The sequence below is a fragment of the Seriola lalandi genome, unplaced genomic scaffold, assembly GCF_002814215.2.
Source record: "Seriola lalandi dorsalis isolate HSWRI2012SDOR001 ecotype SW California unplaced genomic scaffold, Sedor1 jcf7180002054861, whole genome shotgun sequence".
NCBI classification, from domain to species: domain Eukaryota; kingdom Metazoa; phylum Chordata; class Actinopteri; order Carangiformes; family Carangidae; genus Seriola; species Seriola lalandi.
This window is the reverse complement of record NW_019525414.1, coordinates 4,962,430-4,989,994: the sequence shown is the minus strand read 5'-3', so window position 1 is coordinate 4,989,994 and position 27,565 is coordinate 4,962,430. Positions and strand designations below refer to the sequence as shown.

The 27,565-nt window shown below is 40.6% G+C and overlaps 1 protein-coding gene and 1 long non-coding RNA gene across 2 annotated transcripts; one reads left to right on the top strand and one right to left on the bottom strand.

The window, feature by feature from the left end:
* Window positions 1-283: 283 nt before the first annotated feature.
* Window positions 284-24,958, bottom strand: stat6 (signal transducer and activator of transcription 6, interleukin-4 induced). Its single transcript, XM_023427470.2, has 20 exons — window positions 24,291-24,958; window positions 17,152-17,297; window positions 16,781-16,925; window positions 16,277-16,357; window positions 14,092-14,275; window positions 11,852-11,952; window positions 11,237-11,385; window positions 9,166-9,282; window positions 8,858-9,025; window positions 8,289-8,376; window positions 8,080-8,202; window positions 7,714-7,806; window positions 5,485-5,688; window positions 5,307-5,401; window positions 5,079-5,212; window positions 3,440-3,589; window positions 3,276-3,336; window positions 3,062-3,142; window positions 1,954-2,067; window positions 284-1,834 (listed from the first exon to the last, which is right to left on the bottom strand). Exons 2-20 carry the CDS (start codon window positions 17,283-17,285, stop codon window positions 1,774-1,776), a joined length of 2,283 nt encoding a protein of 760 aa, XP_023283238.1. The 5' UTR covers window positions 17,286-17,297; window positions 24,291-24,958; the 3' UTR covers window positions 284-1,773.
* On the top strand, window positions 23,447-27,208 carry LOC147817898 (uncharacterized). The gene is made up of 2 exons (XR_015438559.1): window positions 23,447-23,620; window positions 26,946-27,208. It is a non-coding gene; the product is annotated as an uncharacterized LOC147817898 (long non-coding RNA).
* The last annotated feature ends 357 nt before the right edge of the window (window positions 27,209-27,565 follow it).

Below are 27,565 nucleotides of genomic sequence, written 5' to 3'. Positions count from 1 at the left end.
GTAGAAAAATGTAAATAGATGGTTCCATACAGGAGAGACCTACACTTGCAAACACCAAAGAAGCTAACCGTAGCTATATGCAACAATTATTATATATGACATCTTCACTTCTGAGAAAAAAACCCAGTAACCATTTACATAAACATTTGCCAATCAGATGAGGTTATTCCGGTTCATCTGTCTGCAGGTGTTTGTGCAGGACATACCCCTCTGTGTGACGTCAAGGTTGACTTAAGGGAGATAACATAATTTCTCATTTCTTGCAAATAAATTCACAAAAATATTTTTTGATATTTTGAGAAAAATTGCGATTTTACTTGCCACCATAGTTGTCAGATTATTTGGATTGTAGTAGTAGCCTCAGAGTGATTTACCCAAATGCGATCCACATGATATAAAAGATTATTATACATACTGCATGTTACTTCTAACACGCTATTATATTATCACATGCACGACATTGACAGTGATGGTAGGTAGTGCAAAGCTTCTTATAAAACCAAAAACTTAGTTTATGGGAAAGACCGGTTTTGATATAAATTCAGGTGCAAATAAAAGCTGCTAAAATCAGAGGAAAATCAAACACAGAGCAAAGTTAATGTATCCTCAGTCACAATGTTTCCTATCAACTGCAGTTCTAATGACTTCTTTGCTTTTCATTTAATTCCGAACAGCTGCTTCAATACTTAAGATTACACAGCTTTAACATTACAACACATCGAAATGGCGCATTGACATGAGACTCCGAACAGCATTACCTTCATTTAGTTACATAAAGCAACATCTAGTCTGAACCTTGAATAGAATAAAGGACAGATGGTTTGGGGATAATCTTTTGGTCATTACCAGTTTTATCACTGAAGACTGAAGACAGATTCCATCACAAAAAAATTATTGTTTGTGCATTAGGGCATCGAAAATGAGAAATAAAATATCTGAAGCATGTAATATGTAACATTTGCACTCCATTACTGGGATACATACATACATCTAATGTAATATATAATATGAGCATTTCCCACCACCATTATAATCACCACTTCCTTTGTAAATGTCAATCAATGTGGAATAGTTTCCCCACTCAACAGTGATGTAAAAGCTTTTTGTTCCTTTCATGTTCCTAATCCTCACTATAGCACAGAACAGGTTAGGGCCACAAACACTGACTGACATTAACCATGCATACTGTTCAATACTGTGAGGCTGAGTGTATGTCGCTTGCCTCATCATGACTAAAAAAATATGTAACAAGCACAAAGTATAACATGCGATATGCTTCACAGCCTAAAAAAAGAATCTCCACTAGCTCACTGTCCACTGAGCGGCGATGTCCCGTTACCTTTACCTTTCCATGAGCGGCACGCTGGCAGATGTTCCACATGTTTGGCTGTGGTTGGAAAAGCACTGTAACCTGTACAGTAATCCACTTGTGTTCCCGAATGAAAGCAATCCAAACAAAGAAATCCTCAGCGGACAGCGATGATAGCACTTTTCGGTCTGGTTTGTTCACAGTCTTACTTTGCCCTTAAAAGAATTTCCTCCTTTCACCAGCTCAACACACTGAGTCCCAGAAAGATCAAATTTTGTCTCCACAAAGTTTTTAATCAAAAGCAACAGAAGCTGTAGATGGATGGGGATGATGAAAGCGAAGGAAGAATGTCTGCACAAACAATGGCACTGTCTCTCACATGATGGTAAGACAGATGAGTTTGACTCTGGTCTCTGTTCGACGCCTGCTTTGTACTCCAGACACAGCTTTGATGGGAAGTCTTCCTAATTATTCAGAGTCTGGAGAATACTGTCCAAATCTAGGTCCATATTGTTACCTGCGGGACTAGACAACACACACACACACACACACACACACACACACACACACACACTATGTAAAACTATTTCTGGAAAAAGCAAACAGCATGGCTTTTATGCACTGATATGAAGATAAACACCTACAGTTCAGTGAAGACAACAGGAGAGGGTGAGCTGAACTCATCAGAGTTAGTTGCAGTTTCCATGATGTCTTGAGGGATGGACTCTTGTGGGCTGAAGGGCTGCTGGAACTGACGCCTGAAAGCAACGGCAGGAACAGGAACCTTTCAGGTGATTCATTAATAACCAGTAACAGTGCGAGATACAAGCTTCCTTCAGTCACGTGATCAAAGAACTCAAAAGTGGCATGTTCTGGAGTAAAAAGACTGACATTGGTAAAAAATTTAAGGCTTCATTTTTTTTACTCATGACTTTTTGATGTCAAGAAATCACTGTGAAATAATTTCAAAGTGTCTGAAATATCAGCATAAATATGTATAACACTTGCTTTTTCTCAACCTATGAGAAAAAAAAATAGTAAACAGCAGTGGAGAGTAGTTCAACACAGTTGACGTGCTGTTATTAAACATAATTTTGCTCTTATGACAGTAAGAAGATATTTGAGTTACCTTACTAAAATTCTTTTTTATGAGACCTTGGAAGATGATGTCACAACAGGATATTGCATGTAAAATGTTAGGTAAGTACACAATATAACACAAAGGACCAAAGTCCAAGCCAATAAACTGTAAACTACAACTACAACTATTGCAGCGTAATCTTTAAAGACTTTTAACCTCTGAAACAACCCAGAACTTTATTATTATATGCAGTATATATTATTATTTAAGGCCAAAGTTTTCACAGATGATGATACTGCTTCAGGAGAATGTGTAAGACAGTGGCTCTAAATGATTAAGAACAAATGTCTTTAATTTTTACAGTGATATGAATATAATTAGTATGCTTCAGTCTTTTCATTTCAGTTGACTTTAGAAATAGGAATTTGGCATTTTTACTTATATACTGGAAAAAATGCCTCCTACATTTTGGGTTTCACCTTTAGTCTGTTTTATTAACTACAGTATCTCATGGGTCCCTGAAGGTTGACAAACATAAATGTGCAGACATAAACACAATATAAATGTTGCCGGTGATAGATGATTGGTCCCTAGCTGGTGGAAACACATCACCAGGGAATAATGGTATAAAAATAAAGGGAAAGAGAAAAATGTGTAGACGTGTCACTTACACAGGGAAGGTAACAGAACTGTGAGGGTTTTCAGCCATAGGGGCCATAATGGGAGGTGGGGGTGTGGCTGATCCAGCTTCCCTGCACACACACACACACACACACACACACACACACACACAAACATGAACATGTCATGTTTTCCATTTAACTCAAAATGACTTCAAGTGCATCATGTGGCGCTAATGTCTATTAGTAATAAATACTTCCTTACATGCCCACTTTAGTGCGCAGTGACACAGGGATGTAACCTCCGGCAGGTGATGGTTGAGGCTCTGTTTCACACAGCAGCAGAGGAAAAAAGAAGAACTCTGTTAGTCACCCGTTCTCACATTGACTTCAGATCATAAAACTGACTCTGTGCATGAAGACCATTACCTGAGTAGAATTTTTTGAAAACTTCATGTTTAGGAAATTCAGGATACAGGTGTGTTATGTGATTGATGTCACGGATGCGGTCACCAAGGCTACGGATCTCAAGATCCCTCTTGGTGAAGGGCTGGATATTCTGGATTTTCAGGCCCCCATCTAGGAGAAAAAAATGTTTGATGTATCAGTGGATATACGGAGGGAGGGAGGGAGAGAAATCATAGACTTATTCATACTTTATCCCTCTACCCTCCACTGCTCCACCTGTGGGACACCAGCACCATGTAGAACTATAGCAGACTGTTATATCTATAAACCGTTACAATAATGTCAGCATGTAACATAAGTATCTCTTGATTGGCCATTTCTAAGAACAATGCTCTGTTGTAAAAACTAATCCAGGTACAATGCATGACAGCGTACACTACAGAAACCTTAAAAATATATTCTCCCTCTTCTTCTAAAAAATGTCTGGCTGTCCAACAATGTAATGTATACCACTAAAAATGATGTCCAAATGTATTGGAAGGGTCTAAAGATGAAAAAAATAAAAAATGCTAACTGTTTTAATTTAGGCGCAAGATCAGGGACTGTGAAAATAAGGTTACAAATTCCCTCAAATAAAAATAACATAAAAAATATACTGTATGATTTCCCTCATGAACCATGTTAACACTGAATCATACAACAGTTAGTTCCGACCAAGTCATTTGATATAGAGTGTATCACTCCGCTCGTCAGTGAGAGAGGGGACTGATCGACAACTTCCATCTATGGGAGTAGGAGAGAGGGAAAATACCTTATCTACTAAAGAAGCAGCATGTGAGCCAAACCACAGACCACAACTTATTAACCCCTGGAGAACCACAACTCTTAAAGAGGTGGTTGACCTGAAGTCTTAGCTAAAAATACATGGAACAGATGGTCATCCATTTCAGAAAAGGCAGATTAAAAGAGCAAACAAAAGAGGAAAGAAGATGAGGACAACAAAACAGAGGACTCTGCCTCAGATGATATCTTCAAGTCGTCGAGTAAACTGAGATTGACAGCGACAATCACACGACAGTCTGCAGTGAAAATGTGGTAGAAACCAATACAAAGTCTGTAAACTTTGTATTGGGACTTTGAACTAGGCTTTTCAGGTGTTCTATTAATCGTTAATTAGCGTTACATTAACGGTCAATATGTATCTTAGATTGTAACAAACTTTGCAAAGATGAATATTTTTCCAGAAATAACATTTGAATTAAATGTCATCTGGTCGTCAGAAGAGGATGAAGGGAGGAAACCTGGATATTTCAGCGCACACCTGAGGTAACGTTCAGACAAAGCAGCAAGCTAGTGTGCACTGTGCAGGTCAGGACAATGTTCATGTGTTGTTTAGCAACAATCCAGTATCAGTCATGTGGCGGAACAATTTCTGTTGGCGTAGCTAAATGAATTATGAAATAGACAAACAAATCATAATCTGTGGTTGCTTATTAAACTCGTGGCGCTGCGGCCTGCGACCTTGTACCTACGACTGAATCACAGCCGTGCTGATGTTGCTTCATTTGCTGAGTGTAACAAACTTGAAACAGAAGAATTTGAGGGAAGAATTCTAAACTAAACATAATCAAATCCAAACTGGCGCCACACCAACACTTACTCTCAGAAGCAGACACATAAGCGATGGTGATGCCTCCAATCTCAGAGTCACTGAAGCGAAGCAAGAATGTCCCGTTGGGCCTGTCTTTGAGAATCAGGTGTAGATGTTGCTTCCCAATGAAACCAAATATCAGCCTAATGGAGCAAAACATTGTAAACACCTGTTATCATTGTCCCCTGTAGTAGATTGCTAATATTAACTACTGAAATAGCAGTAGAGCCTCCCCACCCTTCGCTCCAGTAGGTTTTCAGGTGCCTCTTGGTCAGATCCATCACTCCCTCGAACCACTGCCAGAATGTGAACGGTCGACCCGGGAGAACCTCCTGTAAGGTTGAAAGCCACAGTGAGATACGAGCGTATGTCAGTCTCTGTATGTCTGCGCAAAACGACACACACCCGAGCGTACCTTATTAAACTGGGCCCAGGAAACCATCATGTTGCTGAAGTCATCGGCAAAGTCAGGCTTGTCAAATATCTTCTGGGCCAAGAAGTGCTGGTTGTAGTGGTCCAGATTGTGCTGCGTCTGAACCTCGGAGGTGAATTTACTGTTGAGAGTGCTGTACATCATCCTCCAGGGCACGCGCTCGGGCACCACGAACGGCACTCTGTCCTGATGACAACAACAAACAGGCTGACATGAGCGAGAACACTGATTTGCATGTACAATGTCAGTGGCAGGAACTGAAAAGAGAGAAGAAAAGTTTACTGCAGACATTGTACATTTTGTTTTGAGTGGTAAGGCATTTAAAAAAAATCGATTGATGTCTTGCAGCTCACATCAGACTATTTCCAGTCAACACTTGGACTTGATGAAGCAAAGAGAACAACAAACAGGAAACAAACAGGAAACAAACAGAGCTTGTGTGGACATTAATGAGAGTCTGTGGTTCACTTTCAGCTCAATAATCTAGATTGGTCAAGCTCTAAACCATATTTTATGGATAAGATGTTTATGAGTTTGCATGTTTGAGTATTATGAGAGTTAAGTGCTGAGTAGGTTTCCAGTAGAGGTTTAAATTATATAAAGGGATGTAAACATGGCCGTCGTCTCTGACTGTGATTATCCGGCAGAAGTATTTCTGCCTTTATGGAAACTCAGTTACAGACATTTGTCATGGTAGGAAAAGCACAAGTGTAACTGATAACATTACAAACAACTGCATACCATTTAGCTGCTTTCAGGGTCCTGATATTGTGCATGTCGACTCACTGCCACACTGTCACAGATTACAGGGAAACTTGATGGAACAGAGCCATTGTTACTGAAATTTGAAGCAGCTAAATGTATCGCAGCCGTCACTGATATCCCTTGCTGTAGCTTCATATTTGAGACAGTTAGAGAGAAGTATGGATCTTGTCACCTAAATCTCCACCAGAAAGACTGTTTGCATATTTCCCAAAATGTCTTAATATTTCAACTCAAAACACTGGATTTAAGTGTCAGCTTGTTTGACTATCTATCATATTAACATCGGAACCTCTGAGCTCCTGTTCAACAGTTTAGTCTACAGCCACTCTCACAACAGAGCTTTCTGAATTATACTAACACTTCGTTACTACTATAGACACTGCAATGATCAAATGTATCCCCATCTGTAAACACACCACGTTTCTTTGGCTACAGTTCAATAACGAAAATCTTTTCCTTCATTTTCTGCCTTTATTCAGAGTTAGTCAGTCCCTCCATGTTCTTTAAATATCATTGCAATTCAGTCATTCTGTCTTTCAGACCGACCATTAGACAACCCATCACCTCCCTGCTACCACTTGATGTTCACGGAGGCTCAGCTGAAAGTTTCCATCAACAGTCTGCTGGCTTAACGCCACTGACACCAGCGTCTAGACTCAGGGGGACCAGGACCTACCTCCTATCTATGCTTCATAAAGATGATTCACATTGATAGAATCTAATCTCTGTTTTTGCTTCTGTCATTCTCTCATCCTTGTATTTTCCTTTTTGCATTCAATATTGTTATGTTTAAAAAGAAGTCTGATATCAGCTTGCAAACACATTTTGTAGCAGCTAAGAGTCTTTCTGCTGTTGATTTAGGAGTTTTCACCCACTCTTCCTGCAGATCACCATCTGAGACATTTTTAGTTTGGGTTGCACACACAGCATTGTTTAAGATCTAGCCGCAAGTTCAAGTCAGGGGACTGTGAGGGCCCAAGGCTTCAGCTTGTGTTTCTTGGAGTAGTTCATTGTTGTGCAAGTCCCTTTTCAGTTTCAGCTTCTTAACTGGGTGCAGGACATTTGCTTATTTCAATTCAAATTATTATCGAAAACAACTTGAGGACCAACTTCTCCACAAGCTGAACCTGTGTATTGCATTCATATCATGAATCGAGCATAGTCACTTTCATATATTGCATCTCCTAAGGCCCACCTCAACCCCAGCAGCCACCTGTGGGTTTTGTAGCCTATGCTCCCGTGTGGGGAGTCGGGCGTGGTGCTATTATCATTCCTCCACCCTCCCTGCTGTGCTGAGCTTGAGATGTCTGACTAAAATAGAGTTACTGTATTCACAACAGCACAGAGAGACAAACGTTGTCACTGATAATAGGTCATAAAAAGCGGCAGAACATAATAGGAAGTTAAAAAAAAAAAAGTGAAGTGAAGTGAAAAGTAATCACTTACTGGTTCAGAAAAAGCACAGTCCCATATGATGGTGGCCAGAGCGTTGTTGTCTTGACTTCCGTGGACAATGACCACCACGGGCAGTGAGATCGTCTGTAATCAATGACATAATAATTTATTCTTAGTCATGTTCCCACTGAAGATATACACTAAACATAAAATCTTAAAAATGTTTTGCGTTTTGTTTTGTTACAAAAAGTGAAACATATATTTTAGCTTTAAGCTCAGTGTAGCCTATCGCTGCTGAAGCCATTTAACAAAGCTTGTGTGCCGACAAATGATATGAGAGAAAATCAGACGCAACTATGTACAGCGCAATATAACACAGTAACAGGATGTAGGGTTGAAACATGTGAAGGACCAAACCTGTATCCTGTACGGAGTGTCACAGCCTGTGATGGTGATCTCTGTGGAGAACAGGAGAGCAAATTTCTCTTCTGTCACAGACTCTGATCCCTTTCTGTCGGCTCGCTTGATCTTCTTGATGGACTATTGAACCGAAATAAAAGTTTACATACGATGATAAAACGGAACAATAATTCAATCTAGGCTGGTAAATCAAGACAAGTACATACCATATTCCTAAAGGTGGCACACGTGCTCTTGCTGGCCGTGTTGTGTTCTAGGATGGCGGTGTTGTTGATCAGTTCCCCGACATTATCACTGCAGGCAACATAGCAGAGAGTTTCAATGGCAATAATTTATTCCTCCATCTATATATGTATATGTGTAATTAGAAATACACGGCACTGAGTCTTAGCCGCCACTTTATTTCTATAACACCTGCCAAAACAAAAACATGTACCTTTGGAAGACCAAAACCAACTACTGTAGTGTCCTTAGTCTTAAATAGCAGATTCTGAGGTCCCTCCACATCGAGCAATACACAGCAGACTTTAATTATAAAGTAGGATAATGGAGCTTTAATGGTCTGGACTAGTTAATCTTACTTTGACTTTGTGCTTAGCTAATGGTTTAATTAAGAGTTTTACCGACAAAATTTAGTTCAATTAAGGAACAACTGGAGTAATTAACAGAACAAATCCACAAACACTCATGCTAAGTATAAAGGATACTACGGGTAAAAAAAAGTACTGAATACCATGAAAACCAATTAAGATGCTGTACTGTATATATGACTCACCCGGGTACACTGGCCAGGTTCCTGGCCTGCAATTCATTAATGATTTGTGCCTTCAGCACCACAGGCTTCCCGGGAGCTACTTTCTCCCCCAGCAGATATCGCACGGTGGTGGAGAACTTTGACTGAGTTTTAATGACCTGAGGTGGCTGCTTGTCCACCACAAGAGAGCTGAAGGAGACATCAGTGACACAAGTGAGGAAAAGATGCATGAAACGTCTTTGTTGCTGTTTGTATATTAAATGAATTGGCTTTCTTTCACAGTTCTCCATATGAAAACACATGGGGCAGAATCAGTGCGCCTGTCCTACCTTTGAATCAGAACCTGCAGAAGTTGCCCCAGCCTTTCCTGGAGCTCTGGAATTGATTCCACTATTAGCATCAATTCCTGTCTCAGCTTCCCGTTCACCCCAAGCAGCTGCTCACACCTAATGGAAAAAATAAACAAAGACAATGAGGGAGGGAGATGGAAAGTCAATTACCTGAACCAGTAAAGCATATGATTTTGTGTTGCATTAACAGTAATAATCTGACCTCCAATATGGCTTCCTCCCATGATGTTGATAAGCTAATAACAGTTTTCATTTTAGTCTTAAGTCGTCGTAGACTGTGTAATTTATATGTTTAATTTCTGTAAATTAATTAATGTGTACAGAGTCACAGACAGAGACACTTTCAAAAGCCAAGAAAACCAAGTGGATATATATTATATATGTTATGAGTATATGTTAAAGAATGTGTTTAAAAATCTTGCTTAAAAATGTAATTCTGCTCCTACCTAAATTAAAGATCTGCTCCTACCCTGCCTCTCATTACCTTGGGTTGGTTAGGTTTAGGCATGAAGAGTGATGATTAAGGTTAGGGTAAGAAAATCAGGGCTTATCAGCCAACCAGAAGAAGGGTAGGAGTTAAGTCTTTGCCCACATCCAGTGGGAAAAAAAATACCACCAGACACGCCGGGTGCCGTAAGTCTTCGGGTGCCGCTGTAAAACACATTTATTCTTCTTCTGATATTTTTTGGCGGTTGGCAAACAGCTTTTTGGTGCATTACCGCCACCATCTGGTTCGTGAGAGTTAACGGTGCTCATGTTCTCTTTTCTTATTAGTTGCAAACAGAAAGGTTCAGTTCACCATTCACCAAAAACATGAGCATGTTCAATGAACGCGTTTGTTTATCGTGTTCATGCCCAACACTGCCAACACTACTCATCTCCGATTGGCTAATAACATATTGCCACCTGGCTACTCACTAAACACCAGCAGACCTGAGAGGTTCAAGGAAAGGACTACTCAAACCATTTCCACACCTTACCAAACTGTAAACTTCTCCATGTTAATGCAAAAGTTACTTCACACCAGCGATAACACAACCAGCCCGTATTTCAAGATGTACTGTATCTTTGTTCACTGAAATGCATGTCAAAAAAACAATATGCAAACACAATGTAGCAGGATACTACACTTAAATATAAATGTTACAACAACAGTGTAACAGGGAGGTGTAGGCTGAAATAATCTCATCCTGCATTCCTGGTAAAGCACAGTGAAGTCCTCAACACAGAGGACAAGTCTTCAGAGCTCGTCACTGAAAGAGGGGACTGATCCACAACTTCCGTCTATGGGAGAAGGAGAGAGGGAAAATCCCTGATGTACTAAAGAAACAGCATGTGAGCCAAACCACAGACCTCAATTCATCAACCCCTGGAGAACAACAGCTCTTAAAGAGGTGGTTGACCTAAAGTCCTAGCTAAAAATCCATGGAACAGATGGTCATCCATTCCAGAGAAGGCCAATTAAAAGAGCAAACAAGAGAGGAAAGAAGACAATAAACAGAGGACTCTGCCTCAGATGATATCATCAAGTCGTCGAGTAAACTCAGATTGACAGCGACAATCACACAACAGTTTGCAGTGAAAACAAAAGGACAGTCTGCTATGCAAATGGAAGCAAAGCCTGTGGTAGAAACCAATACAAAGTCTGTAAAGACTACCAACTTAGAAAACTTAGAAAGAAAAGCTTTCCTTCATCAATGAGCTAGGGAAGTTGAAACATCAAATAACTCAAAGTTGGATCAGAGAAGAAGAAGAAGGAGACAGACGGATTAAAAGAAAGCTCCAAAGTCCAAACTTCACTGGCCCAGTCCAAAAATAACTTGAGCTAATTCAGGCAACCTCCAGGCTAAAAGCAGCCTTGATCCAGCTGCAGGAAGACCTGAACAAGATGTGAAGAATGGTTCTGTCTCCTGAACTCTCTCTTGATCGCCAAGCAGGCTCTGGACGTTAGGGAAGAATAATAATAATAATATTTAACTAAGTGTGTGCTTTTATGCGACACAGAGGCAGTCAGTCCAAAAGGGAACAAGTGGCGTGGGGTGCACCTCACCAGGTCTGCAGGGGGTTGAGGTTTTCGTCAAAGGGATGCCCGATGGTGGCCTTGTGCTGCTCCCACCTCCACGCCTTCAGCCTGGTGACCAGTCGAGTCTGACACTGGTCCAAACAGTCCACACACTCCTGCAGCAGCTGGAAACGCTTCTACAACAACCAATACAAAAATATTTTCAAGTCGTTTCAAATTGACATTAGACTGTGTGATTTATGTATGGGTTGTTTTAGTTTATAAAGTTTTTTAGTCGATGAAACGAATCGTATGAAAGTTAAAAAAAGCTAAGATATTGTCTACCATTTGTTCATTTTGCCTGGGCAACATTTAAAAAATCCAGAGGGATTAAGTTTATAATGTCAGACAGATAAAGAAAAAAAAATCTTGTACTGGGGGAAGAATCTACAGATATTTGCCATTACAAGTGTGACGATTAGCATCAGACTAGTAAAAACATCAGGCTCTGGCCTTAGAGCAATTTTCTACATGGCAAATTTTTCGACACTGTTTGAATACAGCACAACTTTAATTCGGAAATGTATGTTAAAAAAACAAACACGTTTCCTTAAAGGTGCCAGTAATGTCGGCTCTGGCAGCAGAAGCCATCGCCGAGCTCACCGTGGCCATGGCTTTAACATTGTACTCCAGCTGCTGGATGTGGCTCTGGAGTTTCTGGATTTCTGACTTTGCGGGATCCAGTCCGTTCGGCTGGATTGGCCCTGTTCAAACAACAAATAAAATCATATATGTTGAGTCCTTTGTGTGCTACAGGATACTACTGTATGACCTTAAAAAGAAAGATAAAGTATAATTTCTCTGCTGCATGTGGACATTGACATTGTGACGTAAATGCCACCTTCCTGTCATTATTGAGACTGACAATTAAGAAACAGAAGACGGGAAATACAAACCTCTTACTAAACCATGATGGATAAAACAGGTTTGACTGAACAACAGGTGAACAATCCAGATGTCCCAGACAATACAAGCCCAAAAACATACATAACATATCTACAGCTGATATAGTATTTCAGTACTTGCACTGTACATTGATTTAAAAGATTTTTAAAGATTAAAAAAAAAGAGAAAATAGTTCATGTATGTCAGATTGAAACAGACTGAAATGCAAAGTCAAATTCTCTCTGTTGATTTTCTTATACACACATCCTTTTATTTTGTTTGCAAATTGGAGGACACTGTTTATCCTTAAATAGTATGTAGGCGGAGCAGGGGATTTCCATGTGAGCCGTTTTCAGTGTAAGTCACTTTTAAAGTTTTATGTAGGAAATGTCATAGCAGAATGAAGAATGCAAAAATGGCTGTGGGAGTAGTAGTAGTACTCTACTCTCTTTTGACAGTACTGAGTGGGCACCTCATGTTCTGATTATACATGTGACTTTATAATACTATATGCAAAACAGGACGTTAGGCCACTGACCCTTGTCAGAGCAGGAAAAGAACAAACATATAATATAAAAGAATAACAATGGCTCTGCTACACAAAAATCTCTCAGCAAGTGTGAAACTGTGAAGTTCATGTAATCAACACTGGTTTTAGAGGGAATAATTTTTTGGAAAAACATAGGCTAAATAAAATATTTTGTCCCCAACACAATGGTAGGGAAAACACTGAGATTTGTACTTTGTACTCTCTTTTATCCAAAGAATTAAAATTCTGTGATTCTGAATTTCCTGTCCTCCTGTTGAAGAGTTGAAGAAGACACATAAGCCATGTCAGTGAGTGAGCATGCACAATACCAAGACTCTGGAAGCCCCTCCCCTAAATAGAATGCAGCCAATCAGAAGTCATGGTAAAATAATAATACAATAATATAATAAAAGAAATAAGGCTGCAACTAAAGCTTATTTTCACTATTGCAGAAACTTCACATTGCAGTTTCCCAGGCAGCCTCTGAAAAATGGTGAATGACTAATATTATATGCAGATGGAATAATCAATCAATCATTTCAGCTCTAGGACTGAGCTGTCCAGTGTTGTTTATGAGTACACTTTTGTTCCCCAAACTAAACTAAATCTTCACTTAAATAGGTTTCTGAAGAGAAACTGAAGAGGTCATTGTCACAGCCTGCTATGCCTCTGTCCCACTCTCCACTCTGCCACACCTCCTATCAGCCTCACTGTCCTCACCTGCACTCCATCTCCAAACAGGCCAGTATATCTGCATCCCCGGTTCACTCGCTCTTTGCCAGAGTGTTCTTAGTATCATGCTAGACTTTCCAGCGTTCATCTCCAGACTGACTTCCCTGTATCGACTCTGCTCGTCCCTCTCCATCCTGCCCCGTCTGTGCCCCGGTAAACGCCTCAGCCTTCTGTCATCGACCACGAGTTCTGCCTGGGCGCTTCCTGGTCCCCGTCTGCCTGTCCCTGTCCCTGTCCCTGTGGCTGTTTGGCGTTCTCCAGCTCCGACGTCGCAACGTGAGTGCTTCCCTGCTGGTTTCCCGATCCTTCGTCTGACTCTGATTACCCGCCTGCCTGCTCCTACCTGGTTCCAATCCTTCTGCCCCCTCAACAACATGTCCAGCCCCGGCCCCAGACCCTTTCCTCCATCCCCAATACCCACCTGTGTGCAATATCTCTGCTGGTTCATTAATAAAAGTCATTACCAACTATTCACATGTTTGGTTGTGCTGCAATTGGGTCCTACCACACCCCGTTAGTCATAAAATAGAGGCCTACTTCTAAAAAAAAAAAATGGCTGCTAAAGCTTAGAAAATAAAACTGAAATCATGAATGAAAGATTATGTGTATGAAAAAGAGGAACAAAAATAACTGTAGTCCAGTTCTTCTGTGGGTTGGTGCTGATGTAAGCTCATAGTATATAGTGTGTGTGTCTCACCTTGTAAACCCTCATAGTTCTGTCTCTCCCAGTTGAGCTCTTCCTGCAGCTGGTGCATCTTTTGTCGTATGTCCTGGACCTCCAGCACTTTCAGAACCAGGTGGTCTACATCCTGCATGTTGGGGAACGAGGACTCTGTACTCGGGTACTGTTGGTACTGTGGAGGGTTGGGGATCTGAGTGGGCTGCAAACATGAAAACAGTACTTAACAAACTTACATTGTTAGTGCTGGAGTCCCAGCTGCTATAGTATGGTAGTAAGATCTATTTCTCCCCGAGAACCGAGACCGAATCTATTTACATACTTTCAGAAGAAGAAGTATAACAAAAACAAAATAGACAACTACATCAGGGATTCCCAAAGGCCCTGATACAGTGGGCTTCCCTCCAGACAACAATGAGGCAACTTCAACTTTGTCTGACCCTGACCCATAGTTTGGGGGCTTTGGAGGATGTAAACAGGAAGCTGTGGGCTACAACTTGACAAAATGGCACCAATAAAAGTATGCTGAATTAACTATTAGCAGTTCCTGTTTCTAAGGTACCCACAGATGTCCAGACAGCTATCACTGGATTACTTTGATACTGAAGAAAGCTTCAAAACGTGACTGTTCCCAGGCAAGTTCTGGACAAAGGAGCGTCTTCTTTTTCTATGATTTCTATGTGGATTAATGGGCTTTTACTCTCAAGGGACAAGAAACGTAAGACACACTGAATCTAAGAAAATATGACTCAGAGCTCTGACTCAGATATGAAGGAGTACAAATGCATATAATGAAGGTATTTCTTTTACTAAAATGGCCATATTGATGTTTTTTTTGATTTACTACAAATTGTATAAATCTTATTCCCAAAGATTTCTGAAACTCAGACATTTTCAGGGAGGTAATTTCACTGAAGGATGAAAATCAAATCAGACTTGCTTTATGTAATTTAGGTAATCTATCACAGTACACAGTTCTTTGTCCTTGCTCACGTTCAAGGATCCTCTGACAGTCTGGATTTGAGAAATTGCCTTTTGATAACATCTGTTTGCTTCTTGTCTGTCCCCTGGTTTTGATTTTCGACCATAATGAAACAATTAATTCATTCAATTTATAAGTGAATCAATTTGTGCTTCTTTGTATATAGCCAGATGTTACTGCGTTGTCATGAAAGAATCTTCTCCACCAAACAATATCAGAAAGGAAGAAACAATCTCACTGCAGGAATTAAAGCCGTGAGTCAGTAATCAAAAGCACTGAGAGAGTTTGACTCTCTGTTGAACTGTTGAAAAATAAAGCCAACTACAAGAGTTAATAAAGGAATACATTTAACTACTCTGTACACATATACCACAAAGAAGGGGAATGTTTCTTGTTCATTCTCCAGTTTGTCTTTGTCAGTGTGTGTGTGTGTGTGCGTGTGTGTGTGTGTGTGTGTGTGTGTGTGTGTGTGTGTGCGTGCGTGGGTGTGTGTGTGTGTGTGCGTGCGTGGGTGTGTGTGTTTGTTCAGCGTGGACTTCTGGACTCCTGCTCCCAACAAACATCCTGCTCATCTGCTTCAGATCAGCTCATCTACTCAACAAGCCCCCTGCGGTACCTAAACAGTTGTCCTCACACCACCATTGTTCACCAGATCGTCCGTTCACACATGTCGTCCCACGCTACGGCAAAGCTCTACTTTTTGCATGTTTCGTTGTGTTGCTTGTGTCTCCGGCCTAACTACTGTTTTCCTGTGCTTCAGGTTCATCTTCGCCCCGGCCTGAGATCCATTACCCAGCTGGCTCTGTGTTCTTCCTCCGGTCCGGCCCAGTCCTCTACTCTGGAGCCCGTCCCGCTCTCCACTGATCCCAGGCCAGGCCTTAAACTGTTCTTCCTAAATTCTCCAATAAACAGCCTTTGTTACACCATTCACCTGTCTCTGTGTCTGAGTCCTACCTTTGGGTCTGAAAAGCTTCATTTAAAATGTAACATGTGATGTGTAAGCTGGCAAATTTCAACTCATTTTCACCGACCACTGAAATGAACCAAAACCAAAGGATACTGAGGAGTTAGGAAATCAGTCTATATATGTAAAGTTTTCTGTCCACCAAGCATGTAATCAAACCACTGTTATAGTCCTTCGTTATAGGACTGGTTTCACCTTTCTCCCGTGTGTCTGTGGTTTGTAATGAAATCTGCAGTATTTTTTGATAAGGTTCGTACCGTGCCAAGAAGAACCCTTTCCTTCCTGAGGATGTCCCTGACCATCACTCCAAACTGTAGAGGCTGCTGTTGAAACATAGTCTGTAATAACAAAGCACATGTATCATTAAATCAGAAAACAGTCTTTGATACCACCATGCAGCTACTAGTATGCAGTGATTTATTCAGTTGATGTCATAGACAATACATTTCTAGCAGCAACTTGTCTGCATCTATATTGGAGCCGGTTGGCACAAACATATTTAAGGAAGTTTGTACTGTTATTGTCACTTTCTAATAGACAAAGACATTCTTTTTTGGTTTTTTTTGGTATTTATCAACATGAACTTAAGACTTAAGGTAAGTTGTGGGCACTTCTCACCTTTCCTACAGCCCACAAACGCCTCGCATTACTCGAGAATATTTTCTTGTTCATCGTCCTGTCTTAAACTGCAAATGCAAACTGCAGGTATAGTGCACTGTGTTATCAGGGAGGAACCTAAACCCTATTCCGAGTCCCCCTACCATGTTCCTGCTGATCTGCATCAGCTTCATCCTGTCCACCACGTTGGCATTCTGCTGAGCAATAGACTGCAGCATGTTGATGATCTGGTCCAACAGAGCTCGAGACTGGCTCTCCTGCTCCACCTTTTCCAGCACAAAGTCGTCCCTGTAAGCGCACACATACACACATACACACACACACACACACACACACACACACACACACACACACATGCACATGCATACGCAATATGTGCATGTAAATGTACACACACATCACATACAGACCCACACACACAAGGCCACATATGAGCCAGCACACAAAATGCTGAGTAACGTCTCAAACTTCAGCATGCATAATGTACACTGTGCGTGCATGTGTTTGTGTTTACCATCGTTGGGACTCAATCCATTCAGCTAAAAAATGTCTGACTTCGATGGGGAAGGCGGACGGGGGATAAAGGTTGTTGACAGTCTCATCAGACAGGCACTGGATCAGCTGGGACATGTGTAGCCACTGGGCCATGATCAAGCAGGGCTGCAAAGGTCAGAGTGAAATGACATTATGCACGACTATTCATTTTTACGACATTTTTCAAGTGCTGAGGAACCAAACAGGACATCTTTTTGATCAAACAACACATTGGCATTAAAGAATAAACCGGTGTTATATTTTTCTTATTATAGGCAAATCCCATAAAAAGAACAAACGCAATAATGCATTAGTCTGTCTCTCTATATGTTCCTACTTTCCCACTTCCTTTTCACTTTCCCGCTTCCTACTCAGCCCCAAGCAGATTCCTTCAAACTATCTTTAAAAAATGGCTTCAAAATATATAGTTTCATTTTTAACCACTGCTACCCCATTGTCACGCTGGCAGGACATCCAGTACAAACATCACTTTGTAATAGCTTCCAAAAATACCAAATATGTCAATTTGAATTTAGAAGAAATGAGTATAAAGTGATGAACAAGAATAATTAAGAGTATTTATTCTATATTTGATGAATGATGTAGCCATAAAAAAAACATGGAGTGTTGGGTTTAAATGTGCCATTCAGTGTAAACCTCAAAGCTTCAAGCTGGAACAAGCTGATATAGAATATACTGTATGTGATAGTGAGAGTGTAGAATAAGATGGGTTTTCTAACCTTAAAGCAACTTAAAGGGGAACTGAAACAAAACTGTATTTTGAGGAGTGGGGAAAAAAAGCCTCAGCAATTTCCTAAATCAGCCAGGGATCCAAACAGGAGAAAATAGTTCAGTTGTTTGGGACTATTTTTAACCACCAATTAAGATACAATTGGTATGTGAGTACAGCAGTCAGACGGCCAATGTGGGATTATTTCAAAATAAAAAATCAACTACAGCCCCCATGTTCATCCTAGTGAAGGAACATGTAATGCACTGAAATGAAACAGAACCGAAATCAAAGTACAAATTTGGAAAACATGTTTGCCACAGCTGTGGAAAGACAAGATGTCTTACATAAGATCACAACAAGCAAGTATGTTGGGTGGGCTTTATTGGCTTCCCATTTGTGGAGAGAACCACAAAGATTCGGTCCAGGAACTTTTTCTTAAACTTCACCACTTCACTGCTGTGTTGTGGTAACGTGAAGGTGAGACCATTAATCCCTCTACTTGTGAATGTGTCGAGTATTCCACTGGTATCACTTGTGTTGAAGATCCTTTTGACCTTCATTGTATCTGAAAGCTTGGATATCTCTGTGTTGTCTGAGTGGTTGTCATTATGTAACTTGAAAGTGGTTTCCTGATCGGAGTTGGACTTCATTACACAACAGATAACATTGTTCCTTCAGTTCAAGCAATGTGCTTTTGAAAAGTGCCAAAAAAAAGAAAAAGAAAAAAGAAAGTAAAAAGCCCTGAGCTAAGAAAATCCTCATAGTAAGTCACGATATCTTTCTGTAACATTGAGCAACTCTTTGTAACTGTTGAGTCATATTGAAGGAACTCAGTATTGCATCACACCTGTTAGACTAAACAAGGAATGTGGGGATCCAGCTAACATTTAAAGTTTGAGGATAAACTAAACCCTGTTTGTCTGCCAGGAATACAGAGTAATAAACGACCCTGCTCAAGCTCAGTAAAGATTGTTTGAGTATTTTCAGCACATGTGTAGTTTATAGCTTGGGTCTTTCACTGTCTAAGGATCCAATCAGTAATAAGGAAACTGCTGAGAAGAAATCCCCCTTAAAGGAGCGGTCTGACATTTTTGGGAGATACGCTTATTGGCTTCATTGCTGGAAGTTACGAAGATCGACCACTCACATGTCGCTAAAAACATGAAGCTAGAGCCAGGTCCAACTGTAACAAATCCATCTAAAACTCTTAAAACGGACTGATTAAAACATTATATCTTGTTTAATCTATACAAAAACTGAAGTGTAAAAAAAAGGAGTTGCCTTCCTGTAGGAGACCTGCCTTTATTTTCCCAGGTAATGCAACCTGAAAACTTGATAAATTCAATACAGCGAGCCCAACAAGTCCTCCAACCTAACTGACCATGTAGGTTGATTGTCCCTACCCTCGGATATGACCCATTAGAACATACCAGCAGCAGGCACACCGGACCTTCGTTGTCATGGCAACAATAATACAACCCATAGGAGTGTAAAACTCTTTGGTTCGGTTTAGAGAGGATGATGGAATAGATGGTGGTTCTGCTTTGTTAAGTGTAGGAGCCAAAATATGTTTTTTTTATATTTGCTTGGGCTGCATGTATTGTGTCAGTTCCATAGATTGAGTGTGGTTTCCCAAAGGGAGCGCTACCAACTCCCTTTGTCTAACTCTCCCGCCGCCACCCAAGTGAACAGGTAAAAGAAGGGAAAACCACACCCATGTGTCAATCTACGGAAGTGACGCAATACATGCAGCCCAAGCAAATATAAACATAAGCAAAACATATTTTGGCTCCTACATTAAGGTTTAGCTACGTCGACAATACCAACAATATAGACAATAGCACATCAGTGGTGTTATAATGACAAGGTTATAAAAGTGAAGTGTCATAATAGCCGCGCTGTACAAGTCAGTTGGTAGCCACTAGCGACACGACACTGACAGAATTCGATGCAGATTTCTAATCTGGGCTACACAGGACTGGCCTTCTGCTGATTGGATAATTGCATGAATAAGCAGTTGTGCAGGTGTTTCAAATAAAGTGCTCAGAGAGAAGCATCAGCACTAAACAAGCGGAGGTGCAAAACTACCACGGACAGAAATGTAGATCTGTCTTTTTGAAATGATTGATTGTGTGGTTTGGATTGGTTCCAAAAACATGTATCAACATGTGCATTCAGATTTATAAGAATACACCAAATATGAACTCTGTCATCCTCCTGCTGCTGCCACCATTCCCTCTCACAGTAAGTTGTGTTTTATGCAACAATTTATAACTGTAGACTTCCCTGGAGCCGGTGGTTTTTATAGCTGTGCTCGCTACGTTGGAGTTTAGTGTGTTGGCCGACGACCCAGTGTGAGTCGCACGTATTTGGCCTATCGGTCCTGCAGGCTTTCCAAAAACATCTGGCAGTTTCCTGCAATCATAAAAGAAAATGCACCACTGCCTCTGCAAAATACAACAACAGTTCCTCGTATACATTCGCCTGGCCTTGGTGGGTACACAAAGGCTGCCCTCCCAACCAATGGACAAGCCAATCAATGCCAATGGTATAATATTCAAAATTAGCTTCTATCATATGTTGTGTTTTACTTATGTTTATTCAAATAATGAATGTCTTTTGGGTTACCTCTTGTCACAGCACCACCTTTTATCTGGCCACTGACGAAATCATTGACAACAGTTTCCAAGTTTTCCAATGTTGGGCCTCACAAACCCACAAAAATCAAGCGTCTGCAGCAACTCCATTTCAAATCATGCAACATCGTTCCTCTCCCCCTCCCAATGCAAAATGCCATGTGAAATATTTATGTAATTTATTGGCAGACCAGAGTTTCCAGGTCAAGCTACAATTTGTTTTTGTTTTGGATATCCACATCCATCTTTCTGTCAATATAAAGCAATGTTACTGATTAAGATGAGGCTGGGAGAGTTTTGGCCTTGATTTTGTTGCCAAGACATTAGATCATAGCAAATCCCCATTTTACTGAGCAGTTACTGAAGGAAAATAAACACTTCAGAAGTAATTTGTATTTGAGTATTTTTACATTGGGTCACTTCATGCTCAGCTTTACAAAGGAAATCATTATCATATATTCTGGTCCTTTCAAACTGGAGGTGCATAAACTACGTGACCCAGTGGACATCTTTTGGCACGCATTGTCTTGACAATATGCGTCAACACCTATTTTGGATATGAAGTGCTGCAGGCAGCAAAGCCATTACTGGAAAGAAATAACTCCTGGCTTGACATCATTTACTTCCCATAGCTTTTTCCATGATCAGACTGTAACAAGACGCGATTTTGAAAAGATAGAAAACTTGTATCTTGTATGTTACACCTTTATGTGTTTTATAACTGTCATTGTAAAAAAGCATGGGCAGTCAGGCTTCTATGTTTTCTTACAATGACAATGTTATTTGTACGTTTCCTTGTTCAATCGAAACAAAAAGAGAAGTATAAAACAAATGTCTAATATTTCATTCAGGCACAACAGATGCAACTGTGACACAACTGGTGCATTCAATTTCAAGAGGAAAATCAATTACATCTAGTTGTTGGCATCCAGATGTGGCACCACGTCAAGGGACGCTGTCACTAACAAACAGCAGTTTTGTTTATGTAGCTCAAAAATCATAAATTTGTTTCAGAGTGATAAAAAGAGTGATGTTACATCCTCAACAGACTCTCACTAAACAGAGCAAAGTGGGAAGAAACAGATGTTCACATCACTGTTGCTAAATAAATAGGACCAAGTGAGGCAAATCACATGTCAGGTTGTGCAGTTGAAGTCACTGCACAAACCAAAGCTGGTCATTTTCCAACGCTACTCCCAGAAAAGAAGGTGGAGGAATCCCCAACAATTCCCGTGGGTTGAGCAAAAAGTCATTTGAAGACATCACCTGTGACTTTTGGAACTTGCGATTTTTTTTCTGACAATTGTTCGACCAAGGGATTAACTGACTGATGACAATCAAAATCCTCCACTGCAGCCGTAACTTATTGAGATCAAAGCAGCGGTCATTTTATTGCTGAGAGAGAGAGAGAGGGAGAGAGAGAGGGAGAGAGAGAGGGAGTCTGCTGCCATCAAGCATTTTTTTGCTTCTCAGATATGAAGATTTGATGCGTTTCTATATCACACCTAACAGTAAAAGACAAAAGATATCTGACGATGTCAGCTTGGTCAGCTTTTCCCCTACTTGCTGTTATAGCCACAATGATTAATTATGTCAACACAATATAAAAGCAGATGAAGTAAATGTAAAGTTCTGTAGAATTGCTTTAGGGGAACAGAGGAAAGTACAGTAAGCTGCCAGCGTGGCAATTACTAATATTCACCTTTCAGAAGCCCGTCTTTAAAACCTCCCATTACCAAGGAAAATCAAGGAAGACCGAAGAGGACTGTTACACAACACCGACCTAATTGATATTTGCCTCTATCTATAGCTAACACTAAGCCTTTGGACATAAGGGCTGTGCACTCACTTTAATCTCTTCATGTCCTGACACTTTCCTAAATTTTGGGTGAGATCACCACATCATGCTCCCTTGGCAGTGTACGTGCCTCAAGTCAACTTTATTTACATAATCCAAAATCAGACATATTCCTCTTCCAATACAAACATGTTGAATAAAGAGTTTAGACAGGATTAACAGTAGTACGGACAATGACAATGTTAGCTAAATAAACTAAACAAATGGGAAGACCTCCGAGAACACAATCAACAACATGGTTCTTTCCTTATTTTCTTTAAGTGTAAACATATATACTGCACATTTTTTAATGAATATATGGACGATCAACATTGAACTGAAAATAATTGAACAAACTTTTTGATTTGATATGATTCAAAGAGAAAGCAAAAGACTTCCCCACTGCTGTGTCATGGTGTGTGGGAGCTACGGTGCAGTTGTTGGCGAGGAAAATGGATCCCTCTAAGATTACTGGTTGCTTGGGAACCAGCTGTGGCTGCTCAGTGTGAGCTATAATTTTATGATCAGGAAGCATTTGATATACAGGTTCTGTTCACCTGTCTCACAGCCACTGCCTCTAGTGACCAGGACATCAAGTCGCACATGTAGCGGATGTTTTCTCCGCGTTGGCTCTGTGAAAACTGGATCGTTGCCAGTCGGAGTTGTGCATGTCAGGGAATATCACAGCTGCCCTTATTTGTTAACTTGTTGTTAGTATCAACACCTCACTTTTACAATCAGGATGCATAATACCCTCATTAAATACAGCACTGCTAGAAGTCAGGGGCCAGCTCATAGGAAAAATAGGCATTTGCCTAGGGCACTTACAGTCAGGGGTGGGGAGATGCTGCGAGAATGCCTCTTACATAATTTTATTAATCATGGTTACAGTAACAACATTATCGACAAAGGCAGCCTTTTTTACATGACAATAATAAACATAACAAACACTGCTGCCTCTCTCAAATTTTCACCTGCCCTGCAGTGCACCTGTACTGTGCACACTGCACACTGAAAGTGGGGGATGATGGGTACAGTTTCATATGTAATGTGCCTCACTCAGCCCAAGTCCAGGATGTAACGCTGGCTGACTGATGGCAGCTGCTACATTGGATCAGCCAGAGGGATGATTCAATTATCATGAGCTCATATTATTTCGTAATGAAAATGTTGGAGCCTTCAGGTGCACGAGGACGAAAACAGACAAATGATGAGGAGGAGGAGAAAACTCAGTAATACGGAGGTATGTCTTCTTGTCGTCACCAAATTCTAATGTGGCCTATAGGGCACAGAGCTGGACCTGAATGCAGCCACACATTGTATAAAGTGTTTGTGTTTGTCTGGGATATAATATGCATTATATGCTATCTGGGCTGCAAATACTATGACATGGAATGAGTTGTATTTCAGATCATATTAAAATTATCTTAAAATTAGCTCAATCAGCGCTGGTTTAATGCCACATACACACATTAACATGCACATGCAAGACAGATATTGCAGTACAGTATTGTGAAGTTGGGCAAAGGACATGGAGGGAGGAACCAAGTTGATAAAGGCAATATTGCTGCTGTTTTGATCGTTACATAATGTACATTATTGTTTCCTGAAAAGTCAAGACAGTTATTAAAAAGCAAAACCAGAGCTTTGATAAAAACAGGGGGTTTTGGTGATAGTGAAAAAATTGACATGATCCCTTTAATGGTTTGCCAAACGGTAGGAGGATATAAGGCCATTTCAGGTCGACACACGGGCCTGCAACAGCCTGTTTTTTTTTTTCACTCTCTGTAACCAAAACATGACAGGGACGCAGACAATCTATAATGCAGAACTAAACAAGGCCTCAACAACCGCAGGCCCCAGTGTTTAACAAATAAATACCTGAGCCGTAAAACAAATATATGAACTCTTACCTTCAGTTGAGAGGAGATTTCATAACATTGAAAAATGCTCTGGTCCGACGCCTCTTCCTCCTCTTCTGTCTCATAAGTACTCCGCCTGTCCGAGTATCCTACTCAACATATTCCTCCCTCCATCTCTCACTTTAACGCTGATGTTGTCCCAGAAAAGCCGGAGATTTACCGTCGTTTCGACCGAGGAGAAGTGAGTTTAGAGCGCGGAGTAGTTCACACAGGGCGAGGACAACTTTTAACAGCCTAGAAAGCGGGTTAAGCTCATTTCACTTCCCTGTTACGCACGATGTGCCACCAGACTGAGGTGCGCGCTTTATTTCCTGCCCTCACGTTCAAGTTCACACATGACCGAGATACTGCATGTAGTTAACACCAGGGCTGATGTTCAGCGATGTGGTCATACATGGAGACTTTGCATGTGGGGTATTCCTCAAAAGCACAACGAAAACTGATAACTAGCCCGGTCTTCAGCTCACACACTTGTATATAGAGCGGTCTGTCTTGTCAGATACACTTTATAGATAATTTAAAGAGCGCGAGAAACGTGCACTCTGCAGCCTGTGTATATCTCCAGGCCGAAACAAGAAGCTGAAATAGAGCACAAATGTGTTCATCTATCATTTATCTACGGCATTTAAAAGAGAAAGTACAGCCGAGTCTACAGTGGGTAAGGTAAACTTCCAGCGGAGAGAGCAGAGGACGTAGGCGGAGTAATGTTGAGTCATTTCACCAGAGGCAGTGACTTCCAGTAAGTCTACTAAGACACATGATACCATATCTGCAGATGGCAGTGCCTTCAAGTCGGACATCTTCCCAACGGCGTTCACTCACGTACTGACGGTTTATATCAAGGCCTAGACTCGGTTATAATGCTCAGTGTTTTACCTTTTTGTGGATTGTCGGGTTTTTTTATTTATTATTATTATTTTGGACTCTATCGTTTGTATGTTTGTTTGGTTTTTGTTTTTGTTTTTTGTGTCTACATATGAGCTTATTACATTTGAATTTTTTTCCACTGGCCTGCGTGCAGTTGTGTGTCGTCTCCCTCATCTCCAGCTTCTCCTTCAACGCCTCCCGTGCACATTATTACCTCATGAATGTAGCTTGTGATCCTGTGATCGCTGCATGACTCTCACTGTCGAAGTTTGCAACTAAATAAATTTATCTGATACTTGTATCTGAGTTTTTCCATTTTATGTTTTTTTTATTCTTCGACTTTACTTTTCTATTCATTGACAATTATTGTACTTTAAAGAAATAGAGATAGAATTTAATAGAAATGTAAATATATGAGGATCAATTGCCGGTTACAAATGGACGTTTTAAATAAAATAAAAAAAACAATGATGAGCTTATTAATTAAATACAATTTAATGTTAAAGAGGAAACAATCCAACAGTATTTTAAGTTGTTTATATTTGCTCCAGTGTGTCTCAATATCAAAATGCTGCTTGCACATTAAAATGCATCGTATAATTATATGATATATAATATAATAACCTTATATGTATAAAGGTTTTTTTCCACATATGACCTTATATGATCAGTTGCAAAATGTTACTTCATATACATTGACACATGAAGTATATATGTTTATTACTTAGTATGAATTCACATGTTGACATGTATTACGAATAATCATATGCTCATTACATATAGGACTCAAGTTGACGTAATGATAATACAGGTTCATTCCTTACGGTGAAGCAGCGTGGCTTGTTTTATGCTGTCTCTGTGTCTTACTGTGTATTTCCTTTTCAAGTCTTCAGTGTTTCCCAAGCGGAGCCACTAGGGGGCGTTAGTGTGTTTAAAATGTGACAGTTCAGCTGCTGCTTTGTTGCCTGAGGGTGTGAAGTTGTAGAAGTTTATTTTTGTGCGTATTTTATGACTGTGTTTTATAACAGTGTGAATGTTCCTAACCATGTTTCGTTGTCATATTGTCACTTTGAATCCAATGGCCCACTGGAGTGGAAGCTGCATCTCCTCTGAGAGTGCTTCAGTAAAATGAACAGGACTTTGACTAAATCCATATGTTTTGATGAAGTTTTTACAACAAAATTTCAGCAGAATGTATCTTTGCCTGTCAGGGTCTAATCAGAGTGGATTCGTCTGGTTTTACATCTGCTTGGATTGGCCACATGAGGGAGGTATAGACCTGCATAAAACCTGCCTGTCTTCAGCTTGTTTGGGGGTCTGTTTGAAATTAGGTGCCATGCCAGCATAACAAGAGCACACATGATCATCTGCAGCCGACCCCACTTGAAGTAAGTCTGGCTTTGCAGAAGGATTTCATGTTCTTCTTCCGTCATTATCGGATTCTGCTGCTCTCACAGTGACACTTCAGTTTCAGTTGCTCGTAAACAGAAATCTGTTTATTCTCCCATGAAGCTATTTATCTTTTATTTATTTCGTGATGACCTTTCAGTCATGTGAGAGGGGGCAGGCCAAGACATTCCACCAGTCAGATCCAATTTCCTGAAAGTTTTGATTGACCTCTCCAACACAGAAACAATGCAGCTGCAAAGATTTGATCATTTCCTTCCAAAGAACCTGAGGAGTTTCCATTGTTCCCTCTTTTTTCCTCACTTGATGGAGATGTTAGATCAGCTTATTAGTCTGGCATGTGGTTCATTTTCTCCATGATTCTCTCCTTAGGTCTCTTCTGAAATGTAGCCAGCCTGATGGACTCAGACCACAGAGATTACACTCTTTACTATTCAAGCCAATATTTGTGATGACAGCTACACCTTCCAGGAAAGAGGGAGCCGATATCCAATGTTAAACAGCATTGATCTTATTCTGTAAAAGCAGTCTGCAGTGGTGGTGCTTTCTCTATCCCAGCGTGCAGCTGCTCCTCGGTCAAGGACAAGAGTTTGAGAAAATTATAGAAAATCTTTTAATTAAAGAAATGTAATTGTTATATTTTAGTGCTTGTGTTTGTTGCAGGTTTGGTTGTGAATGACATTTTTTATTGTTGTTTGTTGCATTACCTTTTCTGTGTGCAGGGCTCTCATCGTTTTTGGGGTCCTCTTAGGTAAAGGGCCCTCACCACAGTCTTGCAACACCTGGAACCAATACAGTTGTGCTGGCTATCTGTGGGACCAGGGGGCTTGGAGGTTGTAGGCTGGGTTCAGGGGGGAGGCGAGGGGTTGGGCTAGTTGCTGCTTTGGCCCTGGGGGTCCATGTGTCCCTGACTTCAAAATAGACTTGATTGCTAACAGCTGGTAGTCCTAACTCACCCAGTGTCAGAGCTCTCCTCTGATGTCAACCTTGTC